This window comes from Lathamus discolor, chromosome 3, assembly GCF_037157495.1.
Source record: "Lathamus discolor isolate bLatDis1 chromosome 3, bLatDis1.hap1, whole genome shotgun sequence".
In the NCBI taxonomy this organism is placed as follows: domain Eukaryota; kingdom Metazoa; phylum Chordata; class Aves; order Psittaciformes; family Psittacidae; genus Lathamus; species Lathamus discolor.
The window spans coordinates 40,580,899-40,600,263 of NC_088886.1; the positions used below are offsets into that span (position 1 = coordinate 40,580,899).

A 19,365-nucleotide genomic window follows, 5' to 3' on the forward strand; every position below is an offset into this window, starting at 1 on the left:
ATAAAACCTTTAAGAAATGAATTAGCATCATGTTTCAATCTTGGTGTGTTCCTGATACCCAAACAGATCATCTGGATTGTTTGTTTCAGAATAGGTGGTCATTGACCACTTCAGAAGGAATTCTTATGTTCAAAGATGGCAGTTAATTCGAAATTCTAAATGATGTACAGGTGCAGCAGGGGGTTCCTCTGTTGATTATTTTTCAGGGGATAGTGACAATGAAATACTTAAAATTTGTAAAACTTTCATAATATTTTACTTCCCTTAAGCAGAATTCCAGTTATTTTTGTAAAAATAAAGGTTTTATGGTTGAATGAAATGCTAGAATCATAGGCTTGTATTGATAACATGCTTTCTTTTAGTTTCTATAGACACTTTGAACAGTAAAACTGTGCTATATGCAAAGTAGAATACGACCCACTCATTTGCCATTGAATCAGTTAGTCCTTGCAGAATAAATTAATAGCTGCCAGCTTTCTAACAGTTTTTTTGTACTGTTAAGTGTTTTTTCAGTCCCATATATATGTCTTAATGGAATGCTGATCTGCATGCATCTTGATTTATATAGGAAGAATTTGGTAAGCTACCCGTACTCATGTACTGCAAAGTATTAAGTAGCACTGGAAAATCTCAGCTGAATGTTCTTGTCTGCTCCTAATACTGTACTGCCTTCCCTGTAATGCTTAGACTTCGAATTGGAAGCAGATATTGCTATATTTAGGTCCCATTTAGATTCTATGTTTAGATTCAGGAAGTGTGTTTGGCAGCAGAGAAGTGGAATCTGACTTGCTTCTAATGCCTTTCACCTTTTCTTATGTCTTAGAATACCAGTCACCTGATCATAAGATGAATTGCAAACATAGAAAATGGAAAGGGACTGAGAAATAAAGGGAAGATGTCTGATATTTGGAGAACAGTGAGCCAATGGAAGGAGTGAGAAAGGAATTCAGAATATGTAGCCTGATGCAGAGTTTCCTGGGGAGCCAGCATCCTAGCTATGGAGAAAGGTGTAGTTTTAATTTTCTCTAATAGACTTAAAAGATGTGAATAATGGAAAACATGAACCCCAGTAACTGGTTGCTACTGGAAAGTGGACAAAAGAACAAGCAAACAGTTATATGTGATTTTTGGTTGGTTGGTTTGTTTGTTTGGTGGTTTTTGTTTGTTTTTTTTTAAATTGAGTTTATATAACCTTGGGATTTTGTGGTTCAGATTTTAGCATTTAGAGAGAAGTTGGAGAAATAATTCTGATTATGAATGAAAGACTTAGCTTTGTGTCATTCTTTCAAAGTTAAAATTCCATGAGGAAGAGACACATTTCAATGGCTAGTTAAGCTACATCATTACTTGCATTAAAATCTGCTGATGTTTTGCAGAGTGGCTAAGTTATGATTATGAAAACAATTACTAGTATAATTTTTCCTCTACTAGATGATGGTTTACATGTTCCAAGGCCAAATAAAAACTTACTGGAGTTATAACTAAGCTGTATGGCTAATTAAAGTATGTCCCAAAAAAGCCATTAATGTATATGAGAGAACAGTTGAAGGTCAAAGGTGAGAGCAGAAAAAGTCCCATCTGATTTGATTGACCAGTTACTTGGGTGGTTAAAAACCAGGGTGGTGTGGTTGATTGGGGTTTATGTTTGCTTTTCATGATCTGTAAGCAGTCTTTAGCTGGTAATATTTTGTTTCTTGAAGTTCTAACACTATGTTCTGTGGCATGTTCTAGAAATGAACTTTTGGAATTCCAAACTTAACATTTTTAATTTCAAAGACTGAGTGGCCTGTCATGCTGTTTTGTTCAGTGGTTTTGGTTTGTTGTTTTTTTTTTTTTAATTACTCCATGTGTAAAATAAAGACATAAATGAAAAAAAAAAAATGCTCTGAGTTGTCACCATCTAAGGAACACTTTAGTTTATATGGTTTTTAAAGGCAAGTATTTGAACTGCAGTCTAAGCAGGGCTATGATTTTTTTCAATAATGTCTTGAGTACAGTGCTTTAAAATTCAGCTACTGATTTGGGTACATACAGATTAGAGGAGAAAATCATTTGACATATCAAGTAATACTCCTGCAAGGGACAGAAAGGGGTTTTTGTTTCTGCAAGTGCTGCCTACAATAATTATGAAGGAAATAAATAGTGGCTGATAATGACATAAAGGTAATTTTATTGAAAATAAGCTGCATAGTTTGGTATAGATGTCATACCTTTTGCTTTCCTGAGGCTGTTGGTAAATGCTTGGCTATAATATGAGTCACAAAGACTAGGACAGAACAGTTTTACAGGTTTTCTTTCTTTACCGACTGTATATTTTAACCTAAAACATGCAGGTTTTCAACTTAGTCAGCATCTCTCCTTATCTTCTTGTAGTAACAGAATATAACTTCTGTGCTAAACCAAATTCTCACATTGGTTTGGTATAGTCTCATGCTCTTACATTTTCAGTTCTCTCCAACTAAGCTTAAAAAAAACCTAATGTGCCTATTCTCTACTATGATTACAGCCAAGGGGCAGAAAACTAAGACTGTTGTCTTCAACAGAGTACTACTTTTCAGAAAACATCTTGTGAGCACACAGAATTCTAATATGTGTACTTGCTGGATAAAAGTATACTTTTGTCACTGTAGATTGTAACTTACAATCCTGCCTGATTTCACACAACTTTAGCTTTATCTGTTTAATAATAATAAAAAACCCCAACCAAACCAAACAACAAAAAACCCAACAACACAGCAAAAGAAAAACCCACACAGGGAATGGCTAGTTACAAGTGGGAGTTCAGGGGCTATGTACTTTTAAATAGCTACAACTTACTTTGGTTTGGCCCTCATCTATAGCATTTTTGGTAAATGGTGACCAAGGATTATCTTAGAGCAATTTATCTCATACCCAGATTACATCATCTGCTTTACCAGCAAACTGTGAGAGTTTGGTGGTTGTTTATTTTCTCTCTCTAGGCTAAAACTTTAGCACCTGCATCAGCTTCCTGCCACAATCATTTTTTATTAGGAAATAATGAAATATTTTCTTAGTGTTTCTGGACTAGTACAGAGCATAGCTGTCAAAGACTGAACACCAATTTGGTTCTGTTTAGACTTTTGCCTAAAGTATGGATCTGAAACTTAGTACAGAACAGCCAATCTGCTTTCAGATTGCTTTTGTTATTTGCAGTATTTTTACTGTTTTTCCACGTGCGTTAGAATTGCAACATGTAGCCTGAGTGGGGAAAAAATAGCACTTTTATTCTCTGTGCACATGGAAGAAATACTTTTCCCAGTCAGGGAAGGTAGTTACTTAAGCAACTAATTAAGTCTTTTGCCAAAAAAACATCACTATGGTGCTTAAAACAAGTTCATAGTGTACAGGGCTTATGTTCAGGATGATGTTTCTTTAGTCTCAGAAAGGAAGCTGCCCTCTTCCTAAGCTCTGTGTTGCTTATGTGAGTAGCTTCAGCAGGTACTTCCTCCACTACCCAATCCTCTGCTTACGGCAATCTAATCAGAGGATTGGCCCTAAACAGCACCTTGGCACGTGGCTGTATACTCTGTGAATAATTACAGAGCTAAAAGCTGGGCATTTGCTAATGATAGCTAGAGTAGCATTAGCAAAGCTTTAAGTTTATACCTGTTGAATATATTAGAAGGCTTTAGAGCTTGCTTTTTTTTTTTCCCCTCTCAATTGCTCAAGAGTTTAAGGAAGCCAGAAATGCATGACAGCTTTTATTTTTGCATCAAGTGCAACATTGCAAGTAACAAATAAAACTCAGTTTATACTAGTCCCGTAGTATACAGAACCAAAAAATGCATTCCTGCCATGCTTTAGGCACTGTGCGTAAGAACCTGGTCAAAACTTCAGTGCAATTGTGACTGGAAGAGCAAAGCAGTGCTATTACTGTTACATCTGTATGTATCCCAGTGTCATAAATACATTTATGGTAAAGCAGAATGGCTACCACTCCTAGTGTACGAGCAATCCCATGAATTAGATTTTACATCTAAAACGGCAAACAAAGGGAATCAATGCTAATTATTACCTTAATAAGGTGAGGTAATAAACCCAGTTTCAAGGAGTATGTTGAGCCAATTGATCACAACAGAAGAAAATTTAAGCTGAAAATACCTGATGTTATCTAGTAGGGAGAATTGGAAATTGGGCAGTAATAGGTGGCCCAAGGAATTCTGCTCCCTGGCTTTTGCTCAGTCTTCATCTGTAGCACTGCAGAGGCCTTCAGCCAAGAAGTTTTTCATCAAGCTACTAGCAAGTGTAACTGACCACCATCTACACCTTTCTAGCTGTTAGTTCTGGAACAAGTCCTTGCATCACCACTGTTTTGACAGGCATTTCTACTGAAGGTAGGTATCAAGTTTCTTCTTGATGTTGTCAAAGGAATCCACTCCCATATAGTCAGCTTGGCCCTGTTCCCACCGTTCTTTGCGTTCTTCTGAAGATATAGTTGGTAATACTGGTGATGGTGCCGATATTGATATGTGGGACACTGCCTCTGTAACCTCTGCCTAAAAGGAAAGATAGAGTGAAAATACAGAAATACTTTGCATAGCTAAAGTGAGCAATAGGCCATAGAATGGGACAACAAAGACATTCTCATGCACAACAGCAAGCATTGCCAAAGGGCAGGGATTGTGTAGCTTTCCTAGCAAAATCACAAAGCGGAGTTACAGAAGTTAGCAGGGAGGAAAAAAAGGTGAAGTTTAAGTTCTTCATACCTCTCTACAGAAGCCACAAGAGAAAGCCAGAGTATAGACCAAGCCCGATAGCTGCAAATAGTTCATTAGAAAGATGCAAGATTAACAAGAGAAAGCACATCTTAAGAGATCAGTAACTTTGGTCTCAGAAAGGTTGAGAACTTAAACTGGCCCATGTACTAAGCTAAGCTAACCTGCAGTCAGATGAAAGCTACAAAACTGTGAATAAGAACTAGAGTTAGAAGCATTACTTTGGCTTTTGTAAGTATTGGGATACATCACTGCCAGTATTCATTCTCTAGTCATCCTAATCTTACCTAGGTTTGTCTCACCATGCAAGATTTTTATGTACTTATTGCGTGCTGAAGGGGAGTGGTTCTGCTCGAGAACCTCAGTGGCTGCAACATAGTAAGAGTTAGGGCCCTTCTCTGTATAAATTAGTTACTACAGTATAATTTCTGTGCATCATTAGCTACTTACATAGGTTATTTTAGGCAAGCATACAGCTATATTCAAGACCACTACAGCATGCTTCTCTTCTGTACTGTTACTGATTGCAAGCTTAAAAGAACAAACCCAAAAAAACCTGCATCCCACAAACTAAACCACACCCATGCTTCGAGTTGGACAGAGGGAAGTCAGTGGAATGGTAAAGAACCTGTCATCCATACTTTGGTAGTTTGTGCAAGAATATTAAGCACATACCATGTTTACACCAGTAGTAACTTCTTCAACAATTCCATGCTGTTCTAGTAATGGTAAAACATCAGCTGTATAGGTATTCCACCACATGTTGAGGAATTCTGGGTGAACTATTTTAGGGTCGTCCATGTTGCCTTTTATGCTTTTTGTTCTGGAGTCATATGTATAGTTCCATGGCTTTGTGCTTCCCAGGAAATGCACCACTTTAGTATTTGCGCCAAACCTGTTGGACAGAAAAAGTTACAACCCCCAGTTTGTGCAGGTGTCTAAAAATGTGTTTAGAAAGTGACTGGCAGACTTCTTTTTTTTTTTTAGCCTATAGTTTCTGTAGGTGTCCAGAAAACAAAAAACTGAATACATTTAGGAAGCTAAATGCTAAATGACTGCAGTGCCAATGCCTACTGGGACTGAAAGCATTGCTATACCACAGAAAAAATGCAAACAGAATTCTACATTACACTAGAGAACACAGCCAAAACGTAATTGCCTGGGCTATTTACTTACAGCCAACTCAAGTCTTTAGGTAGTGATGTCCATAGCTCAGGAAAGAGCAGTCTCAAGCAGCCGTTGCAATCGGAACTGGTTTTAAAAGTGAAAAAGATTCTCCTCCAAAGTCAGTGATCCAGACAGTTAAGCATGACAAGCATTACTTACAGAAGGGTCAGTGTTAGTTACCCTTTCGGTTTACAGCCCTATAAAAAAAGGATCATTGGAATGCACTCCTGCAGGAGGACCGTGTGTCCCTGCAAAACAGCAGCTATTACCTCAGCATTTCAGAGGACTTCTAATCTCTGTGTACTAGGGTCTTGCTAGACAGCCAACCGTTACTTTCTAAATAAGATTAGCTGAGCCATGGATGTTTGTTTGGGGTTTTTTGGTTCTTCAATATGGACTTCTAGATTTGTCTCAGATGTTACCAGTATGTTCTTTTAAATACAGGTGTAGGCGAGATGACCCCCCCCCCCTTCTGAAGTAAGGAACTTAACACTAAAAGAGATACTTCTATGGTTCCAGAACTAGAGTTCAGTTTGAGTCAGTTTTGTGAACAAGCAATTCCAGCCTCTTTAGTAACAGTGACTGTCTCGCCTACTTCAGTTTGTAGTACCCTAGGATTTCTTCCAATCATGATTAAAATAATAATGGCATCTAGTTTGTCTAACACATCATTTTGACCAGAACTTGGATGTTTAAGGAATTTTACATATTGAGACAATGCAGGTGGGTTTCAAAAACACATACTCATAACAAGGCAGTATGCATTTGGGGGGTGGGGGGGGGTGTTGTACTTTTGTAAGATCCTTGACTGTATTTCAGTATTTATGTTCAATGTTTTGAACACAAGCGATCTTATTGCATAATGAAAACCTATGCATGGGTGAAACAAGGTCAAGTATTTGTACTAAATGTGAGAGGGGAAAAAAAAAAGTCTTCAAGAGGTCAGTTCCTGGGCTTTAAGTTTAAACTCCCTATGTCAAGATTTGTTATAAGAGGACTACCCTAGTTGTATTAGCTGTCACAGCACTACTTAACAGCCTGAGTTTTCTCCATCTTAAGCTGCTGCTGTTCTGAGGAAATTTGTCATTGTTTAAAAATCAAGGCTGTTTAAGCTAGAGAATGCCTAAGAGGTGTTATGTTATTACACTTGCTGCTAATGGAAAAATGTATTCTTAGTGTTCTGTCCTCTTAAAACCTGTACAACAGTTGACAAATGCCAAGTTTCTCTGATGTTTTCATTATGAGCTTTCCTCAATACTTTCTAGATCTGCAATACTTCTTTTGCCATTTAAGCTCAACTGTTAGGAAGTTTTCTGTCCCCACTGGCCTCAGCAACTAATCTGTCTTTCCCCATCTCCCAGAAAAGTCCTTCATCAATGTTTTGAAGTTAGAGAGCATTTGTCATGAATTGGCATTTTCCTTTGGAAAAAGGATTACTGAGACTGCTGTGAAATCTAGTCTCGCTGTACAAAGCTGTTAAAAACTTAGCTATTGATGTCAGTAGGTTTAAATTTCACTTTATTCCAACTGCTGATTATCAGGAGTATAGCTGCTGATCTAACCAAGAGAAATTGTTCCACCTATTGAGCAGGTCATTCCTACTTAGAAGGGCTTCATTTCAAGTGTTCTACTTGTGAAGGTCTGCTGAATTCAGTTAGGCAATTGATTCAATTAGTTAAATGGAATTTTTGCCAGGAGTCCCCAAATCCAGTTAGTCTTTTGTGGCAACAAGGTCATTTGTAAACTTAAGGTCATGTAACAACCAGCCAGCCACGAAGAAAGGACACAGTTTACAATAGATGTTAGCTTATCAAATGCTATCCAACTACTTCATCATTCTTAGGCTTGCATGTATTTCTTTAAATAAGTGTTCCACTTTTAGCATGACACGATTTCAAATGGTATTCTGATCACAAGACATAGCTTGATCTTGAGCCAGCAACAGTCCTGCTTATGCTAGCTGCTGCTTTAGACACTGGTAACCTGATGTCACTCAGATCAGATTGTTTTTATGCAATTGGTACTTTCCCTCCCCCACCCAACTTCTGCAGCTATTAAGTTTGTGTAACATTTCAGCTTCCTTTGCTTCCCTCTTTGTTTATTCAAACATCTTGATCCTGCCACTGACATATAGCTTACTAGCATGCCAAACCTAATACTGCTAGCTAGGGATGATACAGTTGTTTACTTTACAGTGGTATGGTGGTTGTTCATAGTCTGTTCCATCTTGATACTGAGATCTAGAAAGACTTGGGAGAGAATTTTAGCTTTATACAAGTCTTTGTTCACTACATTTATTTGAATGGTATAGGTTAATTAGATGAACTATAACTACTGGTTGCTAAACACCTTAAGTAATTTGAATGAGGATGGGGCAAGTTATCTAGGTGGGAACAATGTTACCAGTAACATGCTGAAGTTCAGCTCCAGCAGATTCAAGAGCTACTGCTTTTCATTAGCGCTGTAACAGACAGTATCCCACACTGAAGCAGTGGTTCTTCCTTTCGAAAGTGACCTGTCAAGTGTGTTTTCATCAGTTTCAGTGTTACTATCACGGACTAGTATTCTAAGCTACAGATACAGCTTTCTCTCTACATTTATCATGAGATGATTCATTTAACTTATATTAAACTTCTTTTGAGAGGAAACTATTATACCTTCTTTTAGTTTCAGTAATCATCTCCCTTTAGAAAAGCTATGTAAGTTCATATTGTGTCAGCTTATTCTGTTAGAAGAAAGTAGCTTGTATAAGCTTCAAAAGTAATCTTAGAATTTTGAACTTACGCCTTAAATGCTGGAAGGTAGGAATATACTGAAGTGCTGCTCAAATTATAAATAAATGGTAGATGTTTGCTCATGTCTGTTGTTGCCCAGCTGCTGAAGAAGGTGTTTAATAACCCCTGATCTGCACCTGAAACAGAAAGCATTAATAGAGTACAATCAGATAGCTGTTTTAAGATCTCTTTCAATCACTTCTAATTAAGAGTTGGTAATGCAGTTGTCATGTCCAGTAGGAGTTTGGCACACAGCACCAAAGTTCTATTTGTGAACAACCCTGTAAACCTTACAGCTTTTGAAAGTTTAAAAAAAAAAAAAAGTTAAAAAGATAATGTGGCATTACATTTTACTAACAGATGGCTTACAAACCCTGCCATTCAGTTTCTTCTCTAGCTTAAGTTCAGGGTGTATAAAGCAGCAAAAAACAGGACTTGACAATTAAGTACTGTTCAGCTTCAGGAAAGAGACATTTCAGAAGCTGAAGTGCCACAAATTAGTTTTATTACTTATGCTTTCAGATGCATGGCCAACATCTCAGTGCCAGAGTTAGGGTATCGGTGGTCTGTTAGATCAGTATGCATCTACCTATGCTGTAATGTGATAAGAAAAGCCTGGTGACAACTCTAGCAAAACTAGAGCTGCTGACTAACCCCTGAGTGAGGGCAATAATCTAAGTTATGGCCAGATCTACTGTGTTGGGAGTGGTCACCTCTTTGCTTTCAAGTAAAAGTCTTAATGAGGTCAAACGAAAGTGTTTGGTATATCAGTGCTAGAATAGCTAGAATAGCTAGAAACATAGCCTCTGACCCAAAGCAGACAAGTTAATAGGCAGCTACTGAGAAGTAAAAACTATTTATTTATACCCATTCATTCTTTATTACAATGGATATACTTAGTATTTAAGTGCTAATAATTCCTCTTATGAAGGAGACTGAAGGGAGTCCCTCAACTTTCCTTTGCTGTCTTCACCTGTAACTGCATTCACAAGTAGCATTCCTAAACAATAGATAAATTGACAGCTTAGAAAAGATATGTTTTATTTTAATCTTTAAAATATTAAAGCACTTGGTATCTGCTGACTAAAGAAAGGTTTTTTGTATTGGCCTACAGTTAGATTTAGGGCAGTTTACACCCTCACCGCTGTTTGAGCAGAAGTTGCCTTTTGCCGCTGAAGTATCTGGACACTGGGTATAAACTTAGTTGTACACAGTATAGCAACACATAAATTCCAAGTATCCTGTTACAGCTGTCAGCACACATGCAGATTGCAGAGTGAGAAACTGCCTAGAGACTCAGTCCAGTAATTTCAAATCTCTGACTTGCCTCTCAACCATAAAGGAAGAAAAGCGCTTTTGAAGAAGTTGTTCCCATCATAACAGAATGCAGTTAAGGAAACCATACAAGTCCCTGTTCTTTCCTCAGCTATGTTTCATTTTAACTTCTAACTTCATGCTGTGTTAAGAATGCAAATGTTAACAGTAAGATCATCTAAAAGGGAAGAAAGTCTGGGGTGCCCTCACAGAACAGATAGCTCATAACTGAAGAGGCAGCAACAGTGTATTTAACTCACTCTACAGGACTTTCTCTCACTCGATTGTTTTACATACTCAGCTTTTTGTTTTCAGCCTGCATACATTTGTGAAAAAGCAGCTACTGAGAGTGCCATTTAGCTGTCCTAGTTCAGACTTCAACAGTAGTCTTGTATAAACTGGACCTTAGACAGAAGGTAAAAGAATCAGGCAGTAGTTACATCAAGTATGTATCTACAGATACAGTCTTGCTGCATTATATCTGTATATATAAAGCAATAATTTTAGATCCTAGGCTAAAGAGTTAGAGGATTGTCAAAGCAATACCTTAAGAATATTGCTATCAGTACTGCCAGATTTTCTAAAACCAAACTTTCCAACACACATGCTACTTTTCGATGGTATCTAGAAAGTTAAAGTTTAAATAGATAAAAGTAGTAGCTATCACTCCATTGCTGGACAGCAGCATTACATAGGAAGCATCTGTAATAAACATGAAATATTCTGAAAAGTCTTGCATTCCTTAGTTACTAGTACTGCAGTTGGGGTTCTTAGAGCTTGACTTTAATTATGCATAGCTTGGTAGCTTGTTGCATTTGTACCCCTGTGTCCTGTTAAGGGTAGTGACCCTAACAGGAGTTTCCCTTATAAGAAGTTTCCTAGGAACTTTTATAACTGGCTAGATAAGTTTAAATCCCCTTTCTCCACACTGAGTTCATTAATTCAGAGCAGCTTATGCAGGTAGTATAAGTCTCTGTGGTCTCATTACTCAGACTAGTGCTACCATTTAATAAAAACTGAGCGAGTTTTAAAGCTGAAGTACAAATTACAGTTCTAGAAATTTGGTAAAGCATTAACCCACCATTTTTGCTGGTAAGAGCTGCAACAATTGCTTCATGTTTAGCTTTCAAGTCAGAAGGTATATAATGGAAACAGTTCTGTATTTTTAAAAGATGAGGTCCTTAGACCTAGATGATGGGGTCTGCTAGCAGTCAAGCACAGAGCTCAGAGGAGGCAAACACCAAGAGTCAGGTGTTCCTGGAGCTACTCAGCAGTCAGTTTGCACAAAGATGGGGGTTTGTTTTTTGGTGACATCCCTCCCCTCTTCTCTTCCCCCCTGCCCCAGGGTTAGTGGGGAAGTTGTATTCAGGTTTTTTTCTAATACAGAAATTCACTACTGCAGTATAGCTTTTGCCATAGCTGGTGGTCAGTTTACACCAAATATTTGAGAGCACTCCTAGAACTGCCAACTGCTACCTCGTCAGTAGTCAGGTACAGACATACAGAAAAACCCTTCATTACATTTACTCATTTTCACTGGAGTTTATTCATATAATAGCATTAAGCATCCAACTTCAACTGATGTTCTAAAGGAGACTGCACACAAGAGTCCACACAGTAAAAGGGATTATTCTGCAGACCAGGGGGGATATCTAGAAATTTTAATTTTTACAAAGTACTGGAAGGTAAGTCAACAGGCTGGCTAATTACCTTCCATTAAGAGTTCCATTTTATCATTTTATTTATGTAGTTTTCTGAAGCCTTTTCAGTTAGACATTGTTTTGTACCACAGTAGTTGCACAATGAAATTTAGTGACAGGAGATAGTGATAGTCACTCAGAAGCCTTTAACTATAGCAGTCTTCAAGCAGCATGTGCTTTTACTGTAATAGTAATAGATTTAGGAGACTTACAGGACAGTAGAACTTGAGTTCTCAAGCTCAAGTCTGGTACAGTGGCCAATCCCAAGTGACCCACAGTGGGAAGCAGCCAAGGCTACATGCACTTGATATTGGGAAAGAAAAGACAGTCACCACCCTATAATGACAGGAAGCTATCACATAGCTCATGAAGAGATGGTTCATCTTCAAATGTTTGTGTGTCTGAAGCTGCACTGAAATTGGTCAGTTCTGTTCCCACACCCCCCCCCCCCCCAGGAACTTGAGTTAGCATAGAACACTCAAGCCCTGAGTGTTAGGAATGCATGATGCATACTACTGCAGTTTCATTTGCTAGTGCATGCACTGTGCGCACTACATGTAAAATTTGTTACGCGATTCTACATTGCTGATGCTTACAGCTGCTAGTTTGGAGGCCTAACTTAACCTTTTCGTTTCGTAAAGTCTGGGAAGAAAAAAAGTTTACTACATACAGTAATTAACAATAGCCTGTATTGTGAGAATAATGCAGTTTTTGTGTAGTTACACTGAATTCAGAATTCTATCCTAGAGTCTCCATGACACATATGTAACTAGTGAGCCATCCCAACCACTATTACCATTTTCTAGCTTACACTGAAATACAAATTAACACATACCATCAAAGCTGCCTTTCTCTGTGGCAAATTGTAACAGCTGATTGTATGTTTCAATGGAAGGTCGGTAAACAAAGACGCCAGAATTGAAACAGTCAGGCCAGCCTGGATCTGGTGCTGCAGATAGCTCTTCTCTCTCAAAAAGCTCATCAATATTTGACAAAACCTAGTTGCAAAGGGGTAAAAGAAAATTTGCTTTCTGTTTTTTACATTAGGAATTGGGGTAGCAGATGTTTTAATGGATTTTGACATCCACCTTATGACATGAAAAATCATATCAATGCTCTAGTCTTATAGGAGACAGTACTTAAGTGAGATAGTCCCCACAGACTACATTACAATTAATTTAGATGAAAAGGCACATACATTTTTAGAGTTACTAGACCAAGTAGCAAAAAAGCTTCTATTACCCCTCCTGTTAAACAAAAAAATGCCAACCTCCCTTCCCAAAAAAAACCCCAAATAACCCCAAACAACAAAAAAGCCAGTCTGCAGAAAAAAAATATAACATAAAATCCAACAACTCCCACAGCAGGTCATTAAGAGGTACCACGAGACATAACCACTTACCATTGTGTCTGCATCCATGAAAACACATTTTGAAAACTGCGTCAGTGCCCAGCAGTGAAGCTTTGTTAGGGTGACACCCAGCTCAGGTCTTTTCATTAATGCCAAGTGTGCCGAGTCCCCGCTATCCAAGACATTTACCAATATGACTTCATCAAAGACTTTTTCCAGTACTCTCCTGGGGAAAGAGTCAGTTGACAAGATTTAGTTCCATTATTGCAGTGCCAGACCACATGACAGATTCTATTAGGAGAAGTGGAATAGCAGGGAACCTGGCAGTATTTCTTATGCCATCAGTAAGAGCTGCCTGCATGTGTTGGAATGCGTAAGCATACCTGTCTATCTCAAGGTTTCTAGTTTATAATGGCCACATTTTGGGGAACTAAGTAGTCTGGAGTTTTTTTTCCTTCCCCAAACAGGCCTTTAGTTGGCATTACTACGAAGTCCAGTAGGTCACTGGCTATGTAGTACAAACTCTTCACACAGGTTTTTTCAGCCAGACTCCATTTTGGCAAGTTAACACCCTACTTTGAGCAGGCAGTTAAGAAATGGGGAGCTGTTAGAGTAGCTTGAGCAGGACAGCAGCTAATTCCCAAACAGTTGAAACAGTCTGTACAATAGTTACAGCTGTTCCAGATTTGTGACTCTTAGGGAACATCTCACTAGACCCAGTTGCTAGAACCTTCTTTATCCCATAAAGTTTTATTCACTTAATCACAGCTATGGGCACAGCAGTGTTTTGACCCAGTATCACATCCACCTAATGGGGACAGACTCAGGCAGCGTAGTAAAATTGTGGCAGATAGACAACCTTTGCTTAACCATCACTAAAGCATTACCATTAGCTCAAGAGAGGTTAATGATTTACAACGCTTACAATATGAAGCATCTGTGAGTTGTTGCTATTCTACAACGTATCTTGAATGCTCAGCAATTATCAGTACAATTTGAGCCACAGGGCTTGTATATGTGTTTTAGAACTCTGCCTCACAAGGCTGTCTTTATACTGACATTTTGGTATGGACAATTGCTTCTGAACTTCAGGCATACCTTGTCAGTGGGTAAGAGGGAGAAATTTAAGTTCCAGTTACACCACTAGGTAGGCAGGTATCGCTGGCTTACACTAGCACATAAGCACATCTATGAGTCATCTTAAAAGAGCACACTCACTTAATAGGCTAAAATAGATGTTCCTATATGCAAGATCTTAATATTAATAAGGTTGTTTAGCTGTCAAGATACTCCAGGGAGAGTCATACACATTTTTTTATTGAACCACCTCTCTGTCTCTATAGAGAGAGATCTTTTCAGAACTTTCCCCATGTAGAGAATCTTGACCTATCATCCGGTAGTTCATATAGCTATTAACTGATGTTCGGTTTTCTGGTTGGGTTTTTGGTGGGGTTTTTTTGTTTGGGGCTTTTTTTCCACCCTATAACATGTGGTAAGAGCACCCAGTCTGCTCCATACCAAGACTATTCTAGACAGGCTGTAGAAAGCAGTTAATTTCATTTATTGTGCTATGGTAACTGCATTAGATGCCTCTGTTGATATGCTTATTTGATATACTTGGTGTTGCTCTAGTTCTGCTCATTTTCTTCTCTCATGATTAAACTTGAAGTGTCTGCTGGATTTCAGGAGAGCTTGTGTTACGTTATCTCAGTTGGGAATATATCTCAGACAAATACCAATCCTCTACTCTCACTTCCAAATGCATATACACAGCACTAATGACCACACAGGCAATACCATGCTGTTGGACAGTCTGAAGCAGAACTATTAAAGAACAAAGATCTAGTTGAAATATCAGTATCAACTCAATTTAGTGCTCTATCTACACAGCATTTGTTAACTCATCATGTGTTAGAAAAAAAACCTCCAGTACAAACTGGATTCTACCGGGCTTAGCAATTAAGCTTCCAGATTTTGGAAGGTTACTTTAAGGAATTTAACTTCCATTTTTCAAGATTCATATCAGCAGGAACTGCAGCAGTTTTAAGCCTGTAAATGACCTTACCTCATAAGATCTGAGACCTGAGGAGTTATGAGTGCAGTCAGCTTCCTTGCTGTTCTGTACTGTTGCAAAGATGAGCCAAGTACCAGTGCTCCTTTCACATAGGAGTCATTTGTGGCTAGAGTCACAAAAGACTGGTCTGGAAGAAATTAACTTGGTCAAGTTAGCATGATCCACTATTTTATTCCAAGACAGATATACTAGAAACCTAGTACTGTTAGATAGTCATGCTACAATACCCCTGAGATGTGCCATTTAACTCTGCATATTGGGTCTACCCAGACAGCTGAATTAAGCAGATTATACTTACATAGCTATACTTCCTATTAGTAACTTTACACATGGCAAAATGCAGTAACATCCCCCCAACCACCACACCCTCCCCCAAGCAAAATCAAGACTATTGCAATAGAATACCACTTTCAATTTGCCCACAGGTTAAATAAGTCATGCTAAATGTTAGACACAATTCAAAAGGTCTAGAGAGCCTTATTTTGGCCATCAATACAACATTAAGCTAAAAGCATTAGGAGTCACTGAGCTTGCATTTGGTGAAAGTTAGTAGCTCTGTAGAGTTACTCTAGGTTCAGCTCTCAACCCTGAAGCGAGGGCAGCATAAAATTTTCATTTCATTTTCAAATGAAAGCAAGCATTGAATTAGATCTTGGACAACAGTATTAAGTTTTGCTAGCTCAGGATTTTGCAGATTAGTTGTTCTGCAACCCATGGTTGCAGCTCAGTCACAGGAATGCAAGTTTTAAATTGGAAGTAACCAGTAATATGATAAAGTAAGACTTGCAACAGCAGTTTTTGCTCTTCAGGCAAAAAGAGGTAAGGTTGGAGGGTTACTATCAAATATGATCTTCTGCTCCAGCTCTACCTTAAATGCAGATTAAGATGGATCACTTTGTCATATAATACAAGCTTTTCATTCTTCCAACTGTCAGGTTGTTTTAAACTGCCAGGGTCGGACAGACAAAAGCAAACAAGTTCTTCAGTTCACTGCCAGCTATTGTCATGTAGACCTCTTTTTATAAAGTGCTGTAGCTTGGAAAGGAAATGTGCTCTTTTTTACCAAGCCATTTTTGACAACATCAACAAAACAGCTTCTTCCCAGGAATTTTGAGAGTAGGTTTTCACATTCTAATTTATTTTTAGAACTGTGATTTTTCTTTACAGAAGTTGTTAACTAGGCTAGATCAGGATGGAGAGTGAGAGTTCTGAGCACTTAGAGGCTTGCTATTGAGTCTACTAGTAAGATTACTGAGCGCTCTACTTCCGGAGAAATTGTTGTTTGGTACAGCTCAGCGCATGAGACAGTCGTCAATTGCCTTTTTAACTTCATACTATCCTAACAGTTGACAAGGGAAAGCCATGTACTATAACTGTATATAAGCACTGGAAACCTGGTTTGCAAGCTCTACAGACCAGCTACAAAACTTTCTGTTTTGCTTAGCAGCAAAACCAACTAGTCCCAAGGGATTTAGATTATAGCGGCCAACTACAAAGTTCAAAAAAAGCTTCTACAATACCAGAAATAAAGTTTGTTGGGTTGGTTTTCTTTTTATCCCCGCAATTCACTTCAGCTACCAATTTGTACTAGTACATATATTCAGCAAATGTACAGAATGTGTTTCTTTAAGCTTTACAAATGGTAAGCATGTAGCATTTTAAGTGGTGTAACATCCTCCTAATAGTGCAACATTTTTCATTACTTAATTTGCATATTACTCCTCAACACATAGAAGTCTGCCACTGCTGGCTGACAGCTTACAAGAAATCCAGTGTAGATAAAAGTGGGGCTGTGCTCAACATTCATCTGAATGTTGCCTTGGTTTTATTTAAGGTTTGGTGGGTTTTTCTCTTTATTTCTTTTTTTCCTTTTTTTTTTTCCCCCAGCAGTGCAAGGCTAATTCTTAAAGTGGCCTTGCCACTAACCTTTCATTGAACTGTTAACAGGTATACTTCTACCACATCATCTTATCTTGCTGAAATTGAGTATTCACAAAGGTTTTAGACAAAGTCAACTTAATGATGGAGCAAAGGCTAAAAAGCCCCGTTACATCCCAACCTCAGCAGGAAACTTTGACTGCTTCACAGGAGGAGGATACTAGCAACTTGTAGGGCATCCAAGTCAGTACAGCTTTCCAAAGTTCTAAATGAATTATGTTCTGTCTCATACCTTCCCTAAAGTACATTCACACATACATTCAGATGTGTTATGAATGAGTCCATACTACAATTTTGGCAAGACCAGTTGCTCTTTAGTACAGAAGTTACATCTGCAAGACTAGTCTATTCTACCCAAACCACAATTATTTCAGCTGCGTGAGTCTCCCTGCCCATCCTCTCCCCCCCTCCATTCTCTGTGAACACTTCCTCTGCAGGTTATGTTCACACAGCAGTCACTATTATGCCTGAAACATAATGAACTAGTAATAGTATGGCTGCAAAACCATAGAGAACGCGAGACAGTTGCACAACTTCATAATTGATTTCTCTAGCCAAAACCAAGCTACTTCAGAGACATCTCTGGCTGCCCAGTTCATAGGCTATAGGATCCTTACACACCCCAGAGCATCCTAGAAGTCTGAGCTAGGAGCAATCTTTCATGGGACAGCATGCAGAAGGGCTTTAGAGTGCTTGGCCCAGATGTTCTGAAACTTCCCCTGGAAGCATTTTCAGACACAGGCCGAGTCTGCAGGTGTTTGCCTCTTCTCTGGGTTTGGGTCTAACGCATCTGATTTTTTTCTTTTCGGATACAGGATTTCTAGGGACAGAAGCACCTAATCGAGACGTGCATCAGAAGGCAGAGCACCAGACTCCCTGCAGCCTTACAGATCCGAAAGCGAAACCGACTCCGCTGACAGCTTCAGGTAAGGCAAGAATCGTGAAAAAGCATCAGAGCGCGCGGCAGTTGCGCGCTCTCGTCAGCGTTCCGTGAGAGAGCCAGCTTTTCCCTCTGAGCCGCTGCGGCCCTACAGTGACCCCCCCAGACGCTCCCTCTCTCCCGCACGCCGGCCGCATCCCTCCCGCCGGCGATAGGGGGGTACCAGGGAGGGCGGCTGCACCGGCAGCATCCTCTCAACCAACCGCGCGGCGGTGCCGTACCCGGAGGGCCGCCTCCACTCCCCCCCCCCCCCCCCGCCGTGCGCAGCCCTACCCCCACCGCCGCCGGCACGGGCCGACACCTAAAAATAGGCTCCCGCGGGCCGCGCCGCGGACGGAACGCCACCGGGGGCGCGCGGCGGCCCCGCAGAACGCGGCCCGCGCCGCCGGCAGCCCTGGCGAGCAGCGGCCCGCGCGCACTGACCTGCCATGGCGCCGGCTCCGCCGATCGGCTGCGGGAGACGTGCGGCCGCGCTCCCGGGGGCGAGCTCGCACGGACCCTTATATAGGGGCGGGGCCACGGGCCAGACGTCTGCGGCCGGAGGAGGAGGCCCCGCCCTAAGGAATCCCCGCGTCGCCGCGGGGCGGGGTCTCCGCCATGGCCTCGGGCGGTGGCTGCACGTCATACCCCTCTTCTGCCATGGCGGGGTCCGCGCAGGGGCGGCCGGGGACCGGAGACGAGCGTTGGTAACGGCGTCGTGAGGAAGGACTGCCTTCCCCGGGGCCTCCTAGGCCACATGGAGATGGAGAACGTTCCACCGCGCGGACAGAGGATAGGACCCCACATCGGGATGGCGTGGCTCTGATTTGCAGCACCGGTGGCACAGGAGAGTGTTCCTCCTGTGTCCGTCGAGCCCTGCAGGAAAAAGGAGTAAAACCATGCTTGGCCAAAAGCCACCTGCGGCAGCAAGGAACGCATTTACAGCATAGGCAAACGCCAGACACCCCTAGTCCTGTGGCCATGTCGGGGTAGTGTGTCTGCTGGTGCGCCATTGTTGATACTACCACAAAATGATAGCTGGGGATGGTGTTCCCATGAGGCAGCTGCATGCACGGTTGGGATCACTGGTGGGCTTCGAAATGCAGGTGTTGGCACACGCAGGGTTACTTGCGGTTTGTTGGTGGTAACTGCAGGGCGCTGTAGGGTGGCAGGAGGGTCCCTAGAGAAGCTGTGAGGCGTTTTAATTTGAAGGGTTACACCATGCTTCTGTTCAGCATAACTGGTACTGTTGGCAATACTTGGTACCTCGGGGGGTTGTGTGTCAGCAGGTGAGATGAGGAGATACACCTACACTTGCGTATTTTCGTTATGGCTCAGTTTCAGTCCTTGAAGAAATTTAAGCTGTACTTTTTTTTCGGGACTGTAGGAAGG

At 40.4% G+C, this 19,365-nt stretch overlaps 1 protein-coding gene across 1 annotated transcript; it reads right to left on the reverse strand.

Moving 5' to 3' along the window:
* Positions 1-1,155: 1,155 nt before the first annotated feature.
* Positions 1,156-18,511, reverse strand: GYG1 (glycogenin 1). Its single transcript, XM_065674817.1, has 7 exons — positions 18,418-18,511; positions 15,108-15,243; positions 13,094-13,268; positions 12,527-12,689; positions 8,688-8,814; positions 5,412-5,631; positions 1,156-4,517 (listed from the first exon to the last, which is right to left on the reverse strand). The coding sequence occupies exons 1-7, from the start codon at positions 18,422-18,424 to the stop codon at positions 4,347-4,349; spliced, it is 999 nt and encodes a 332-aa protein (XP_065530889.1). The 5' UTR covers positions 18,425-18,511; the 3' UTR covers positions 1,156-4,346.
* Positions 18,512-19,365: the final 854 nt, after the last annotated feature.

Coding starts and splice junctions, on each gene's coding strand:
- GYG1 (XM_065674817.1), bottom strand. Junction 13,269..15,107: donor CAGGTCTCAGATCTTATGAG/GTAAGGTCATTT, acceptor CTCTTTCCCCAG/GAGAGTACTGGAAAAAGTCT. Junction 8,815..12,526: donor AGAGAAAGGCAGCTTTGATG/GTATGTGTTAAT, acceptor TTTCTGTTTCAG/GTGCAGATCAGGGGTTATTA.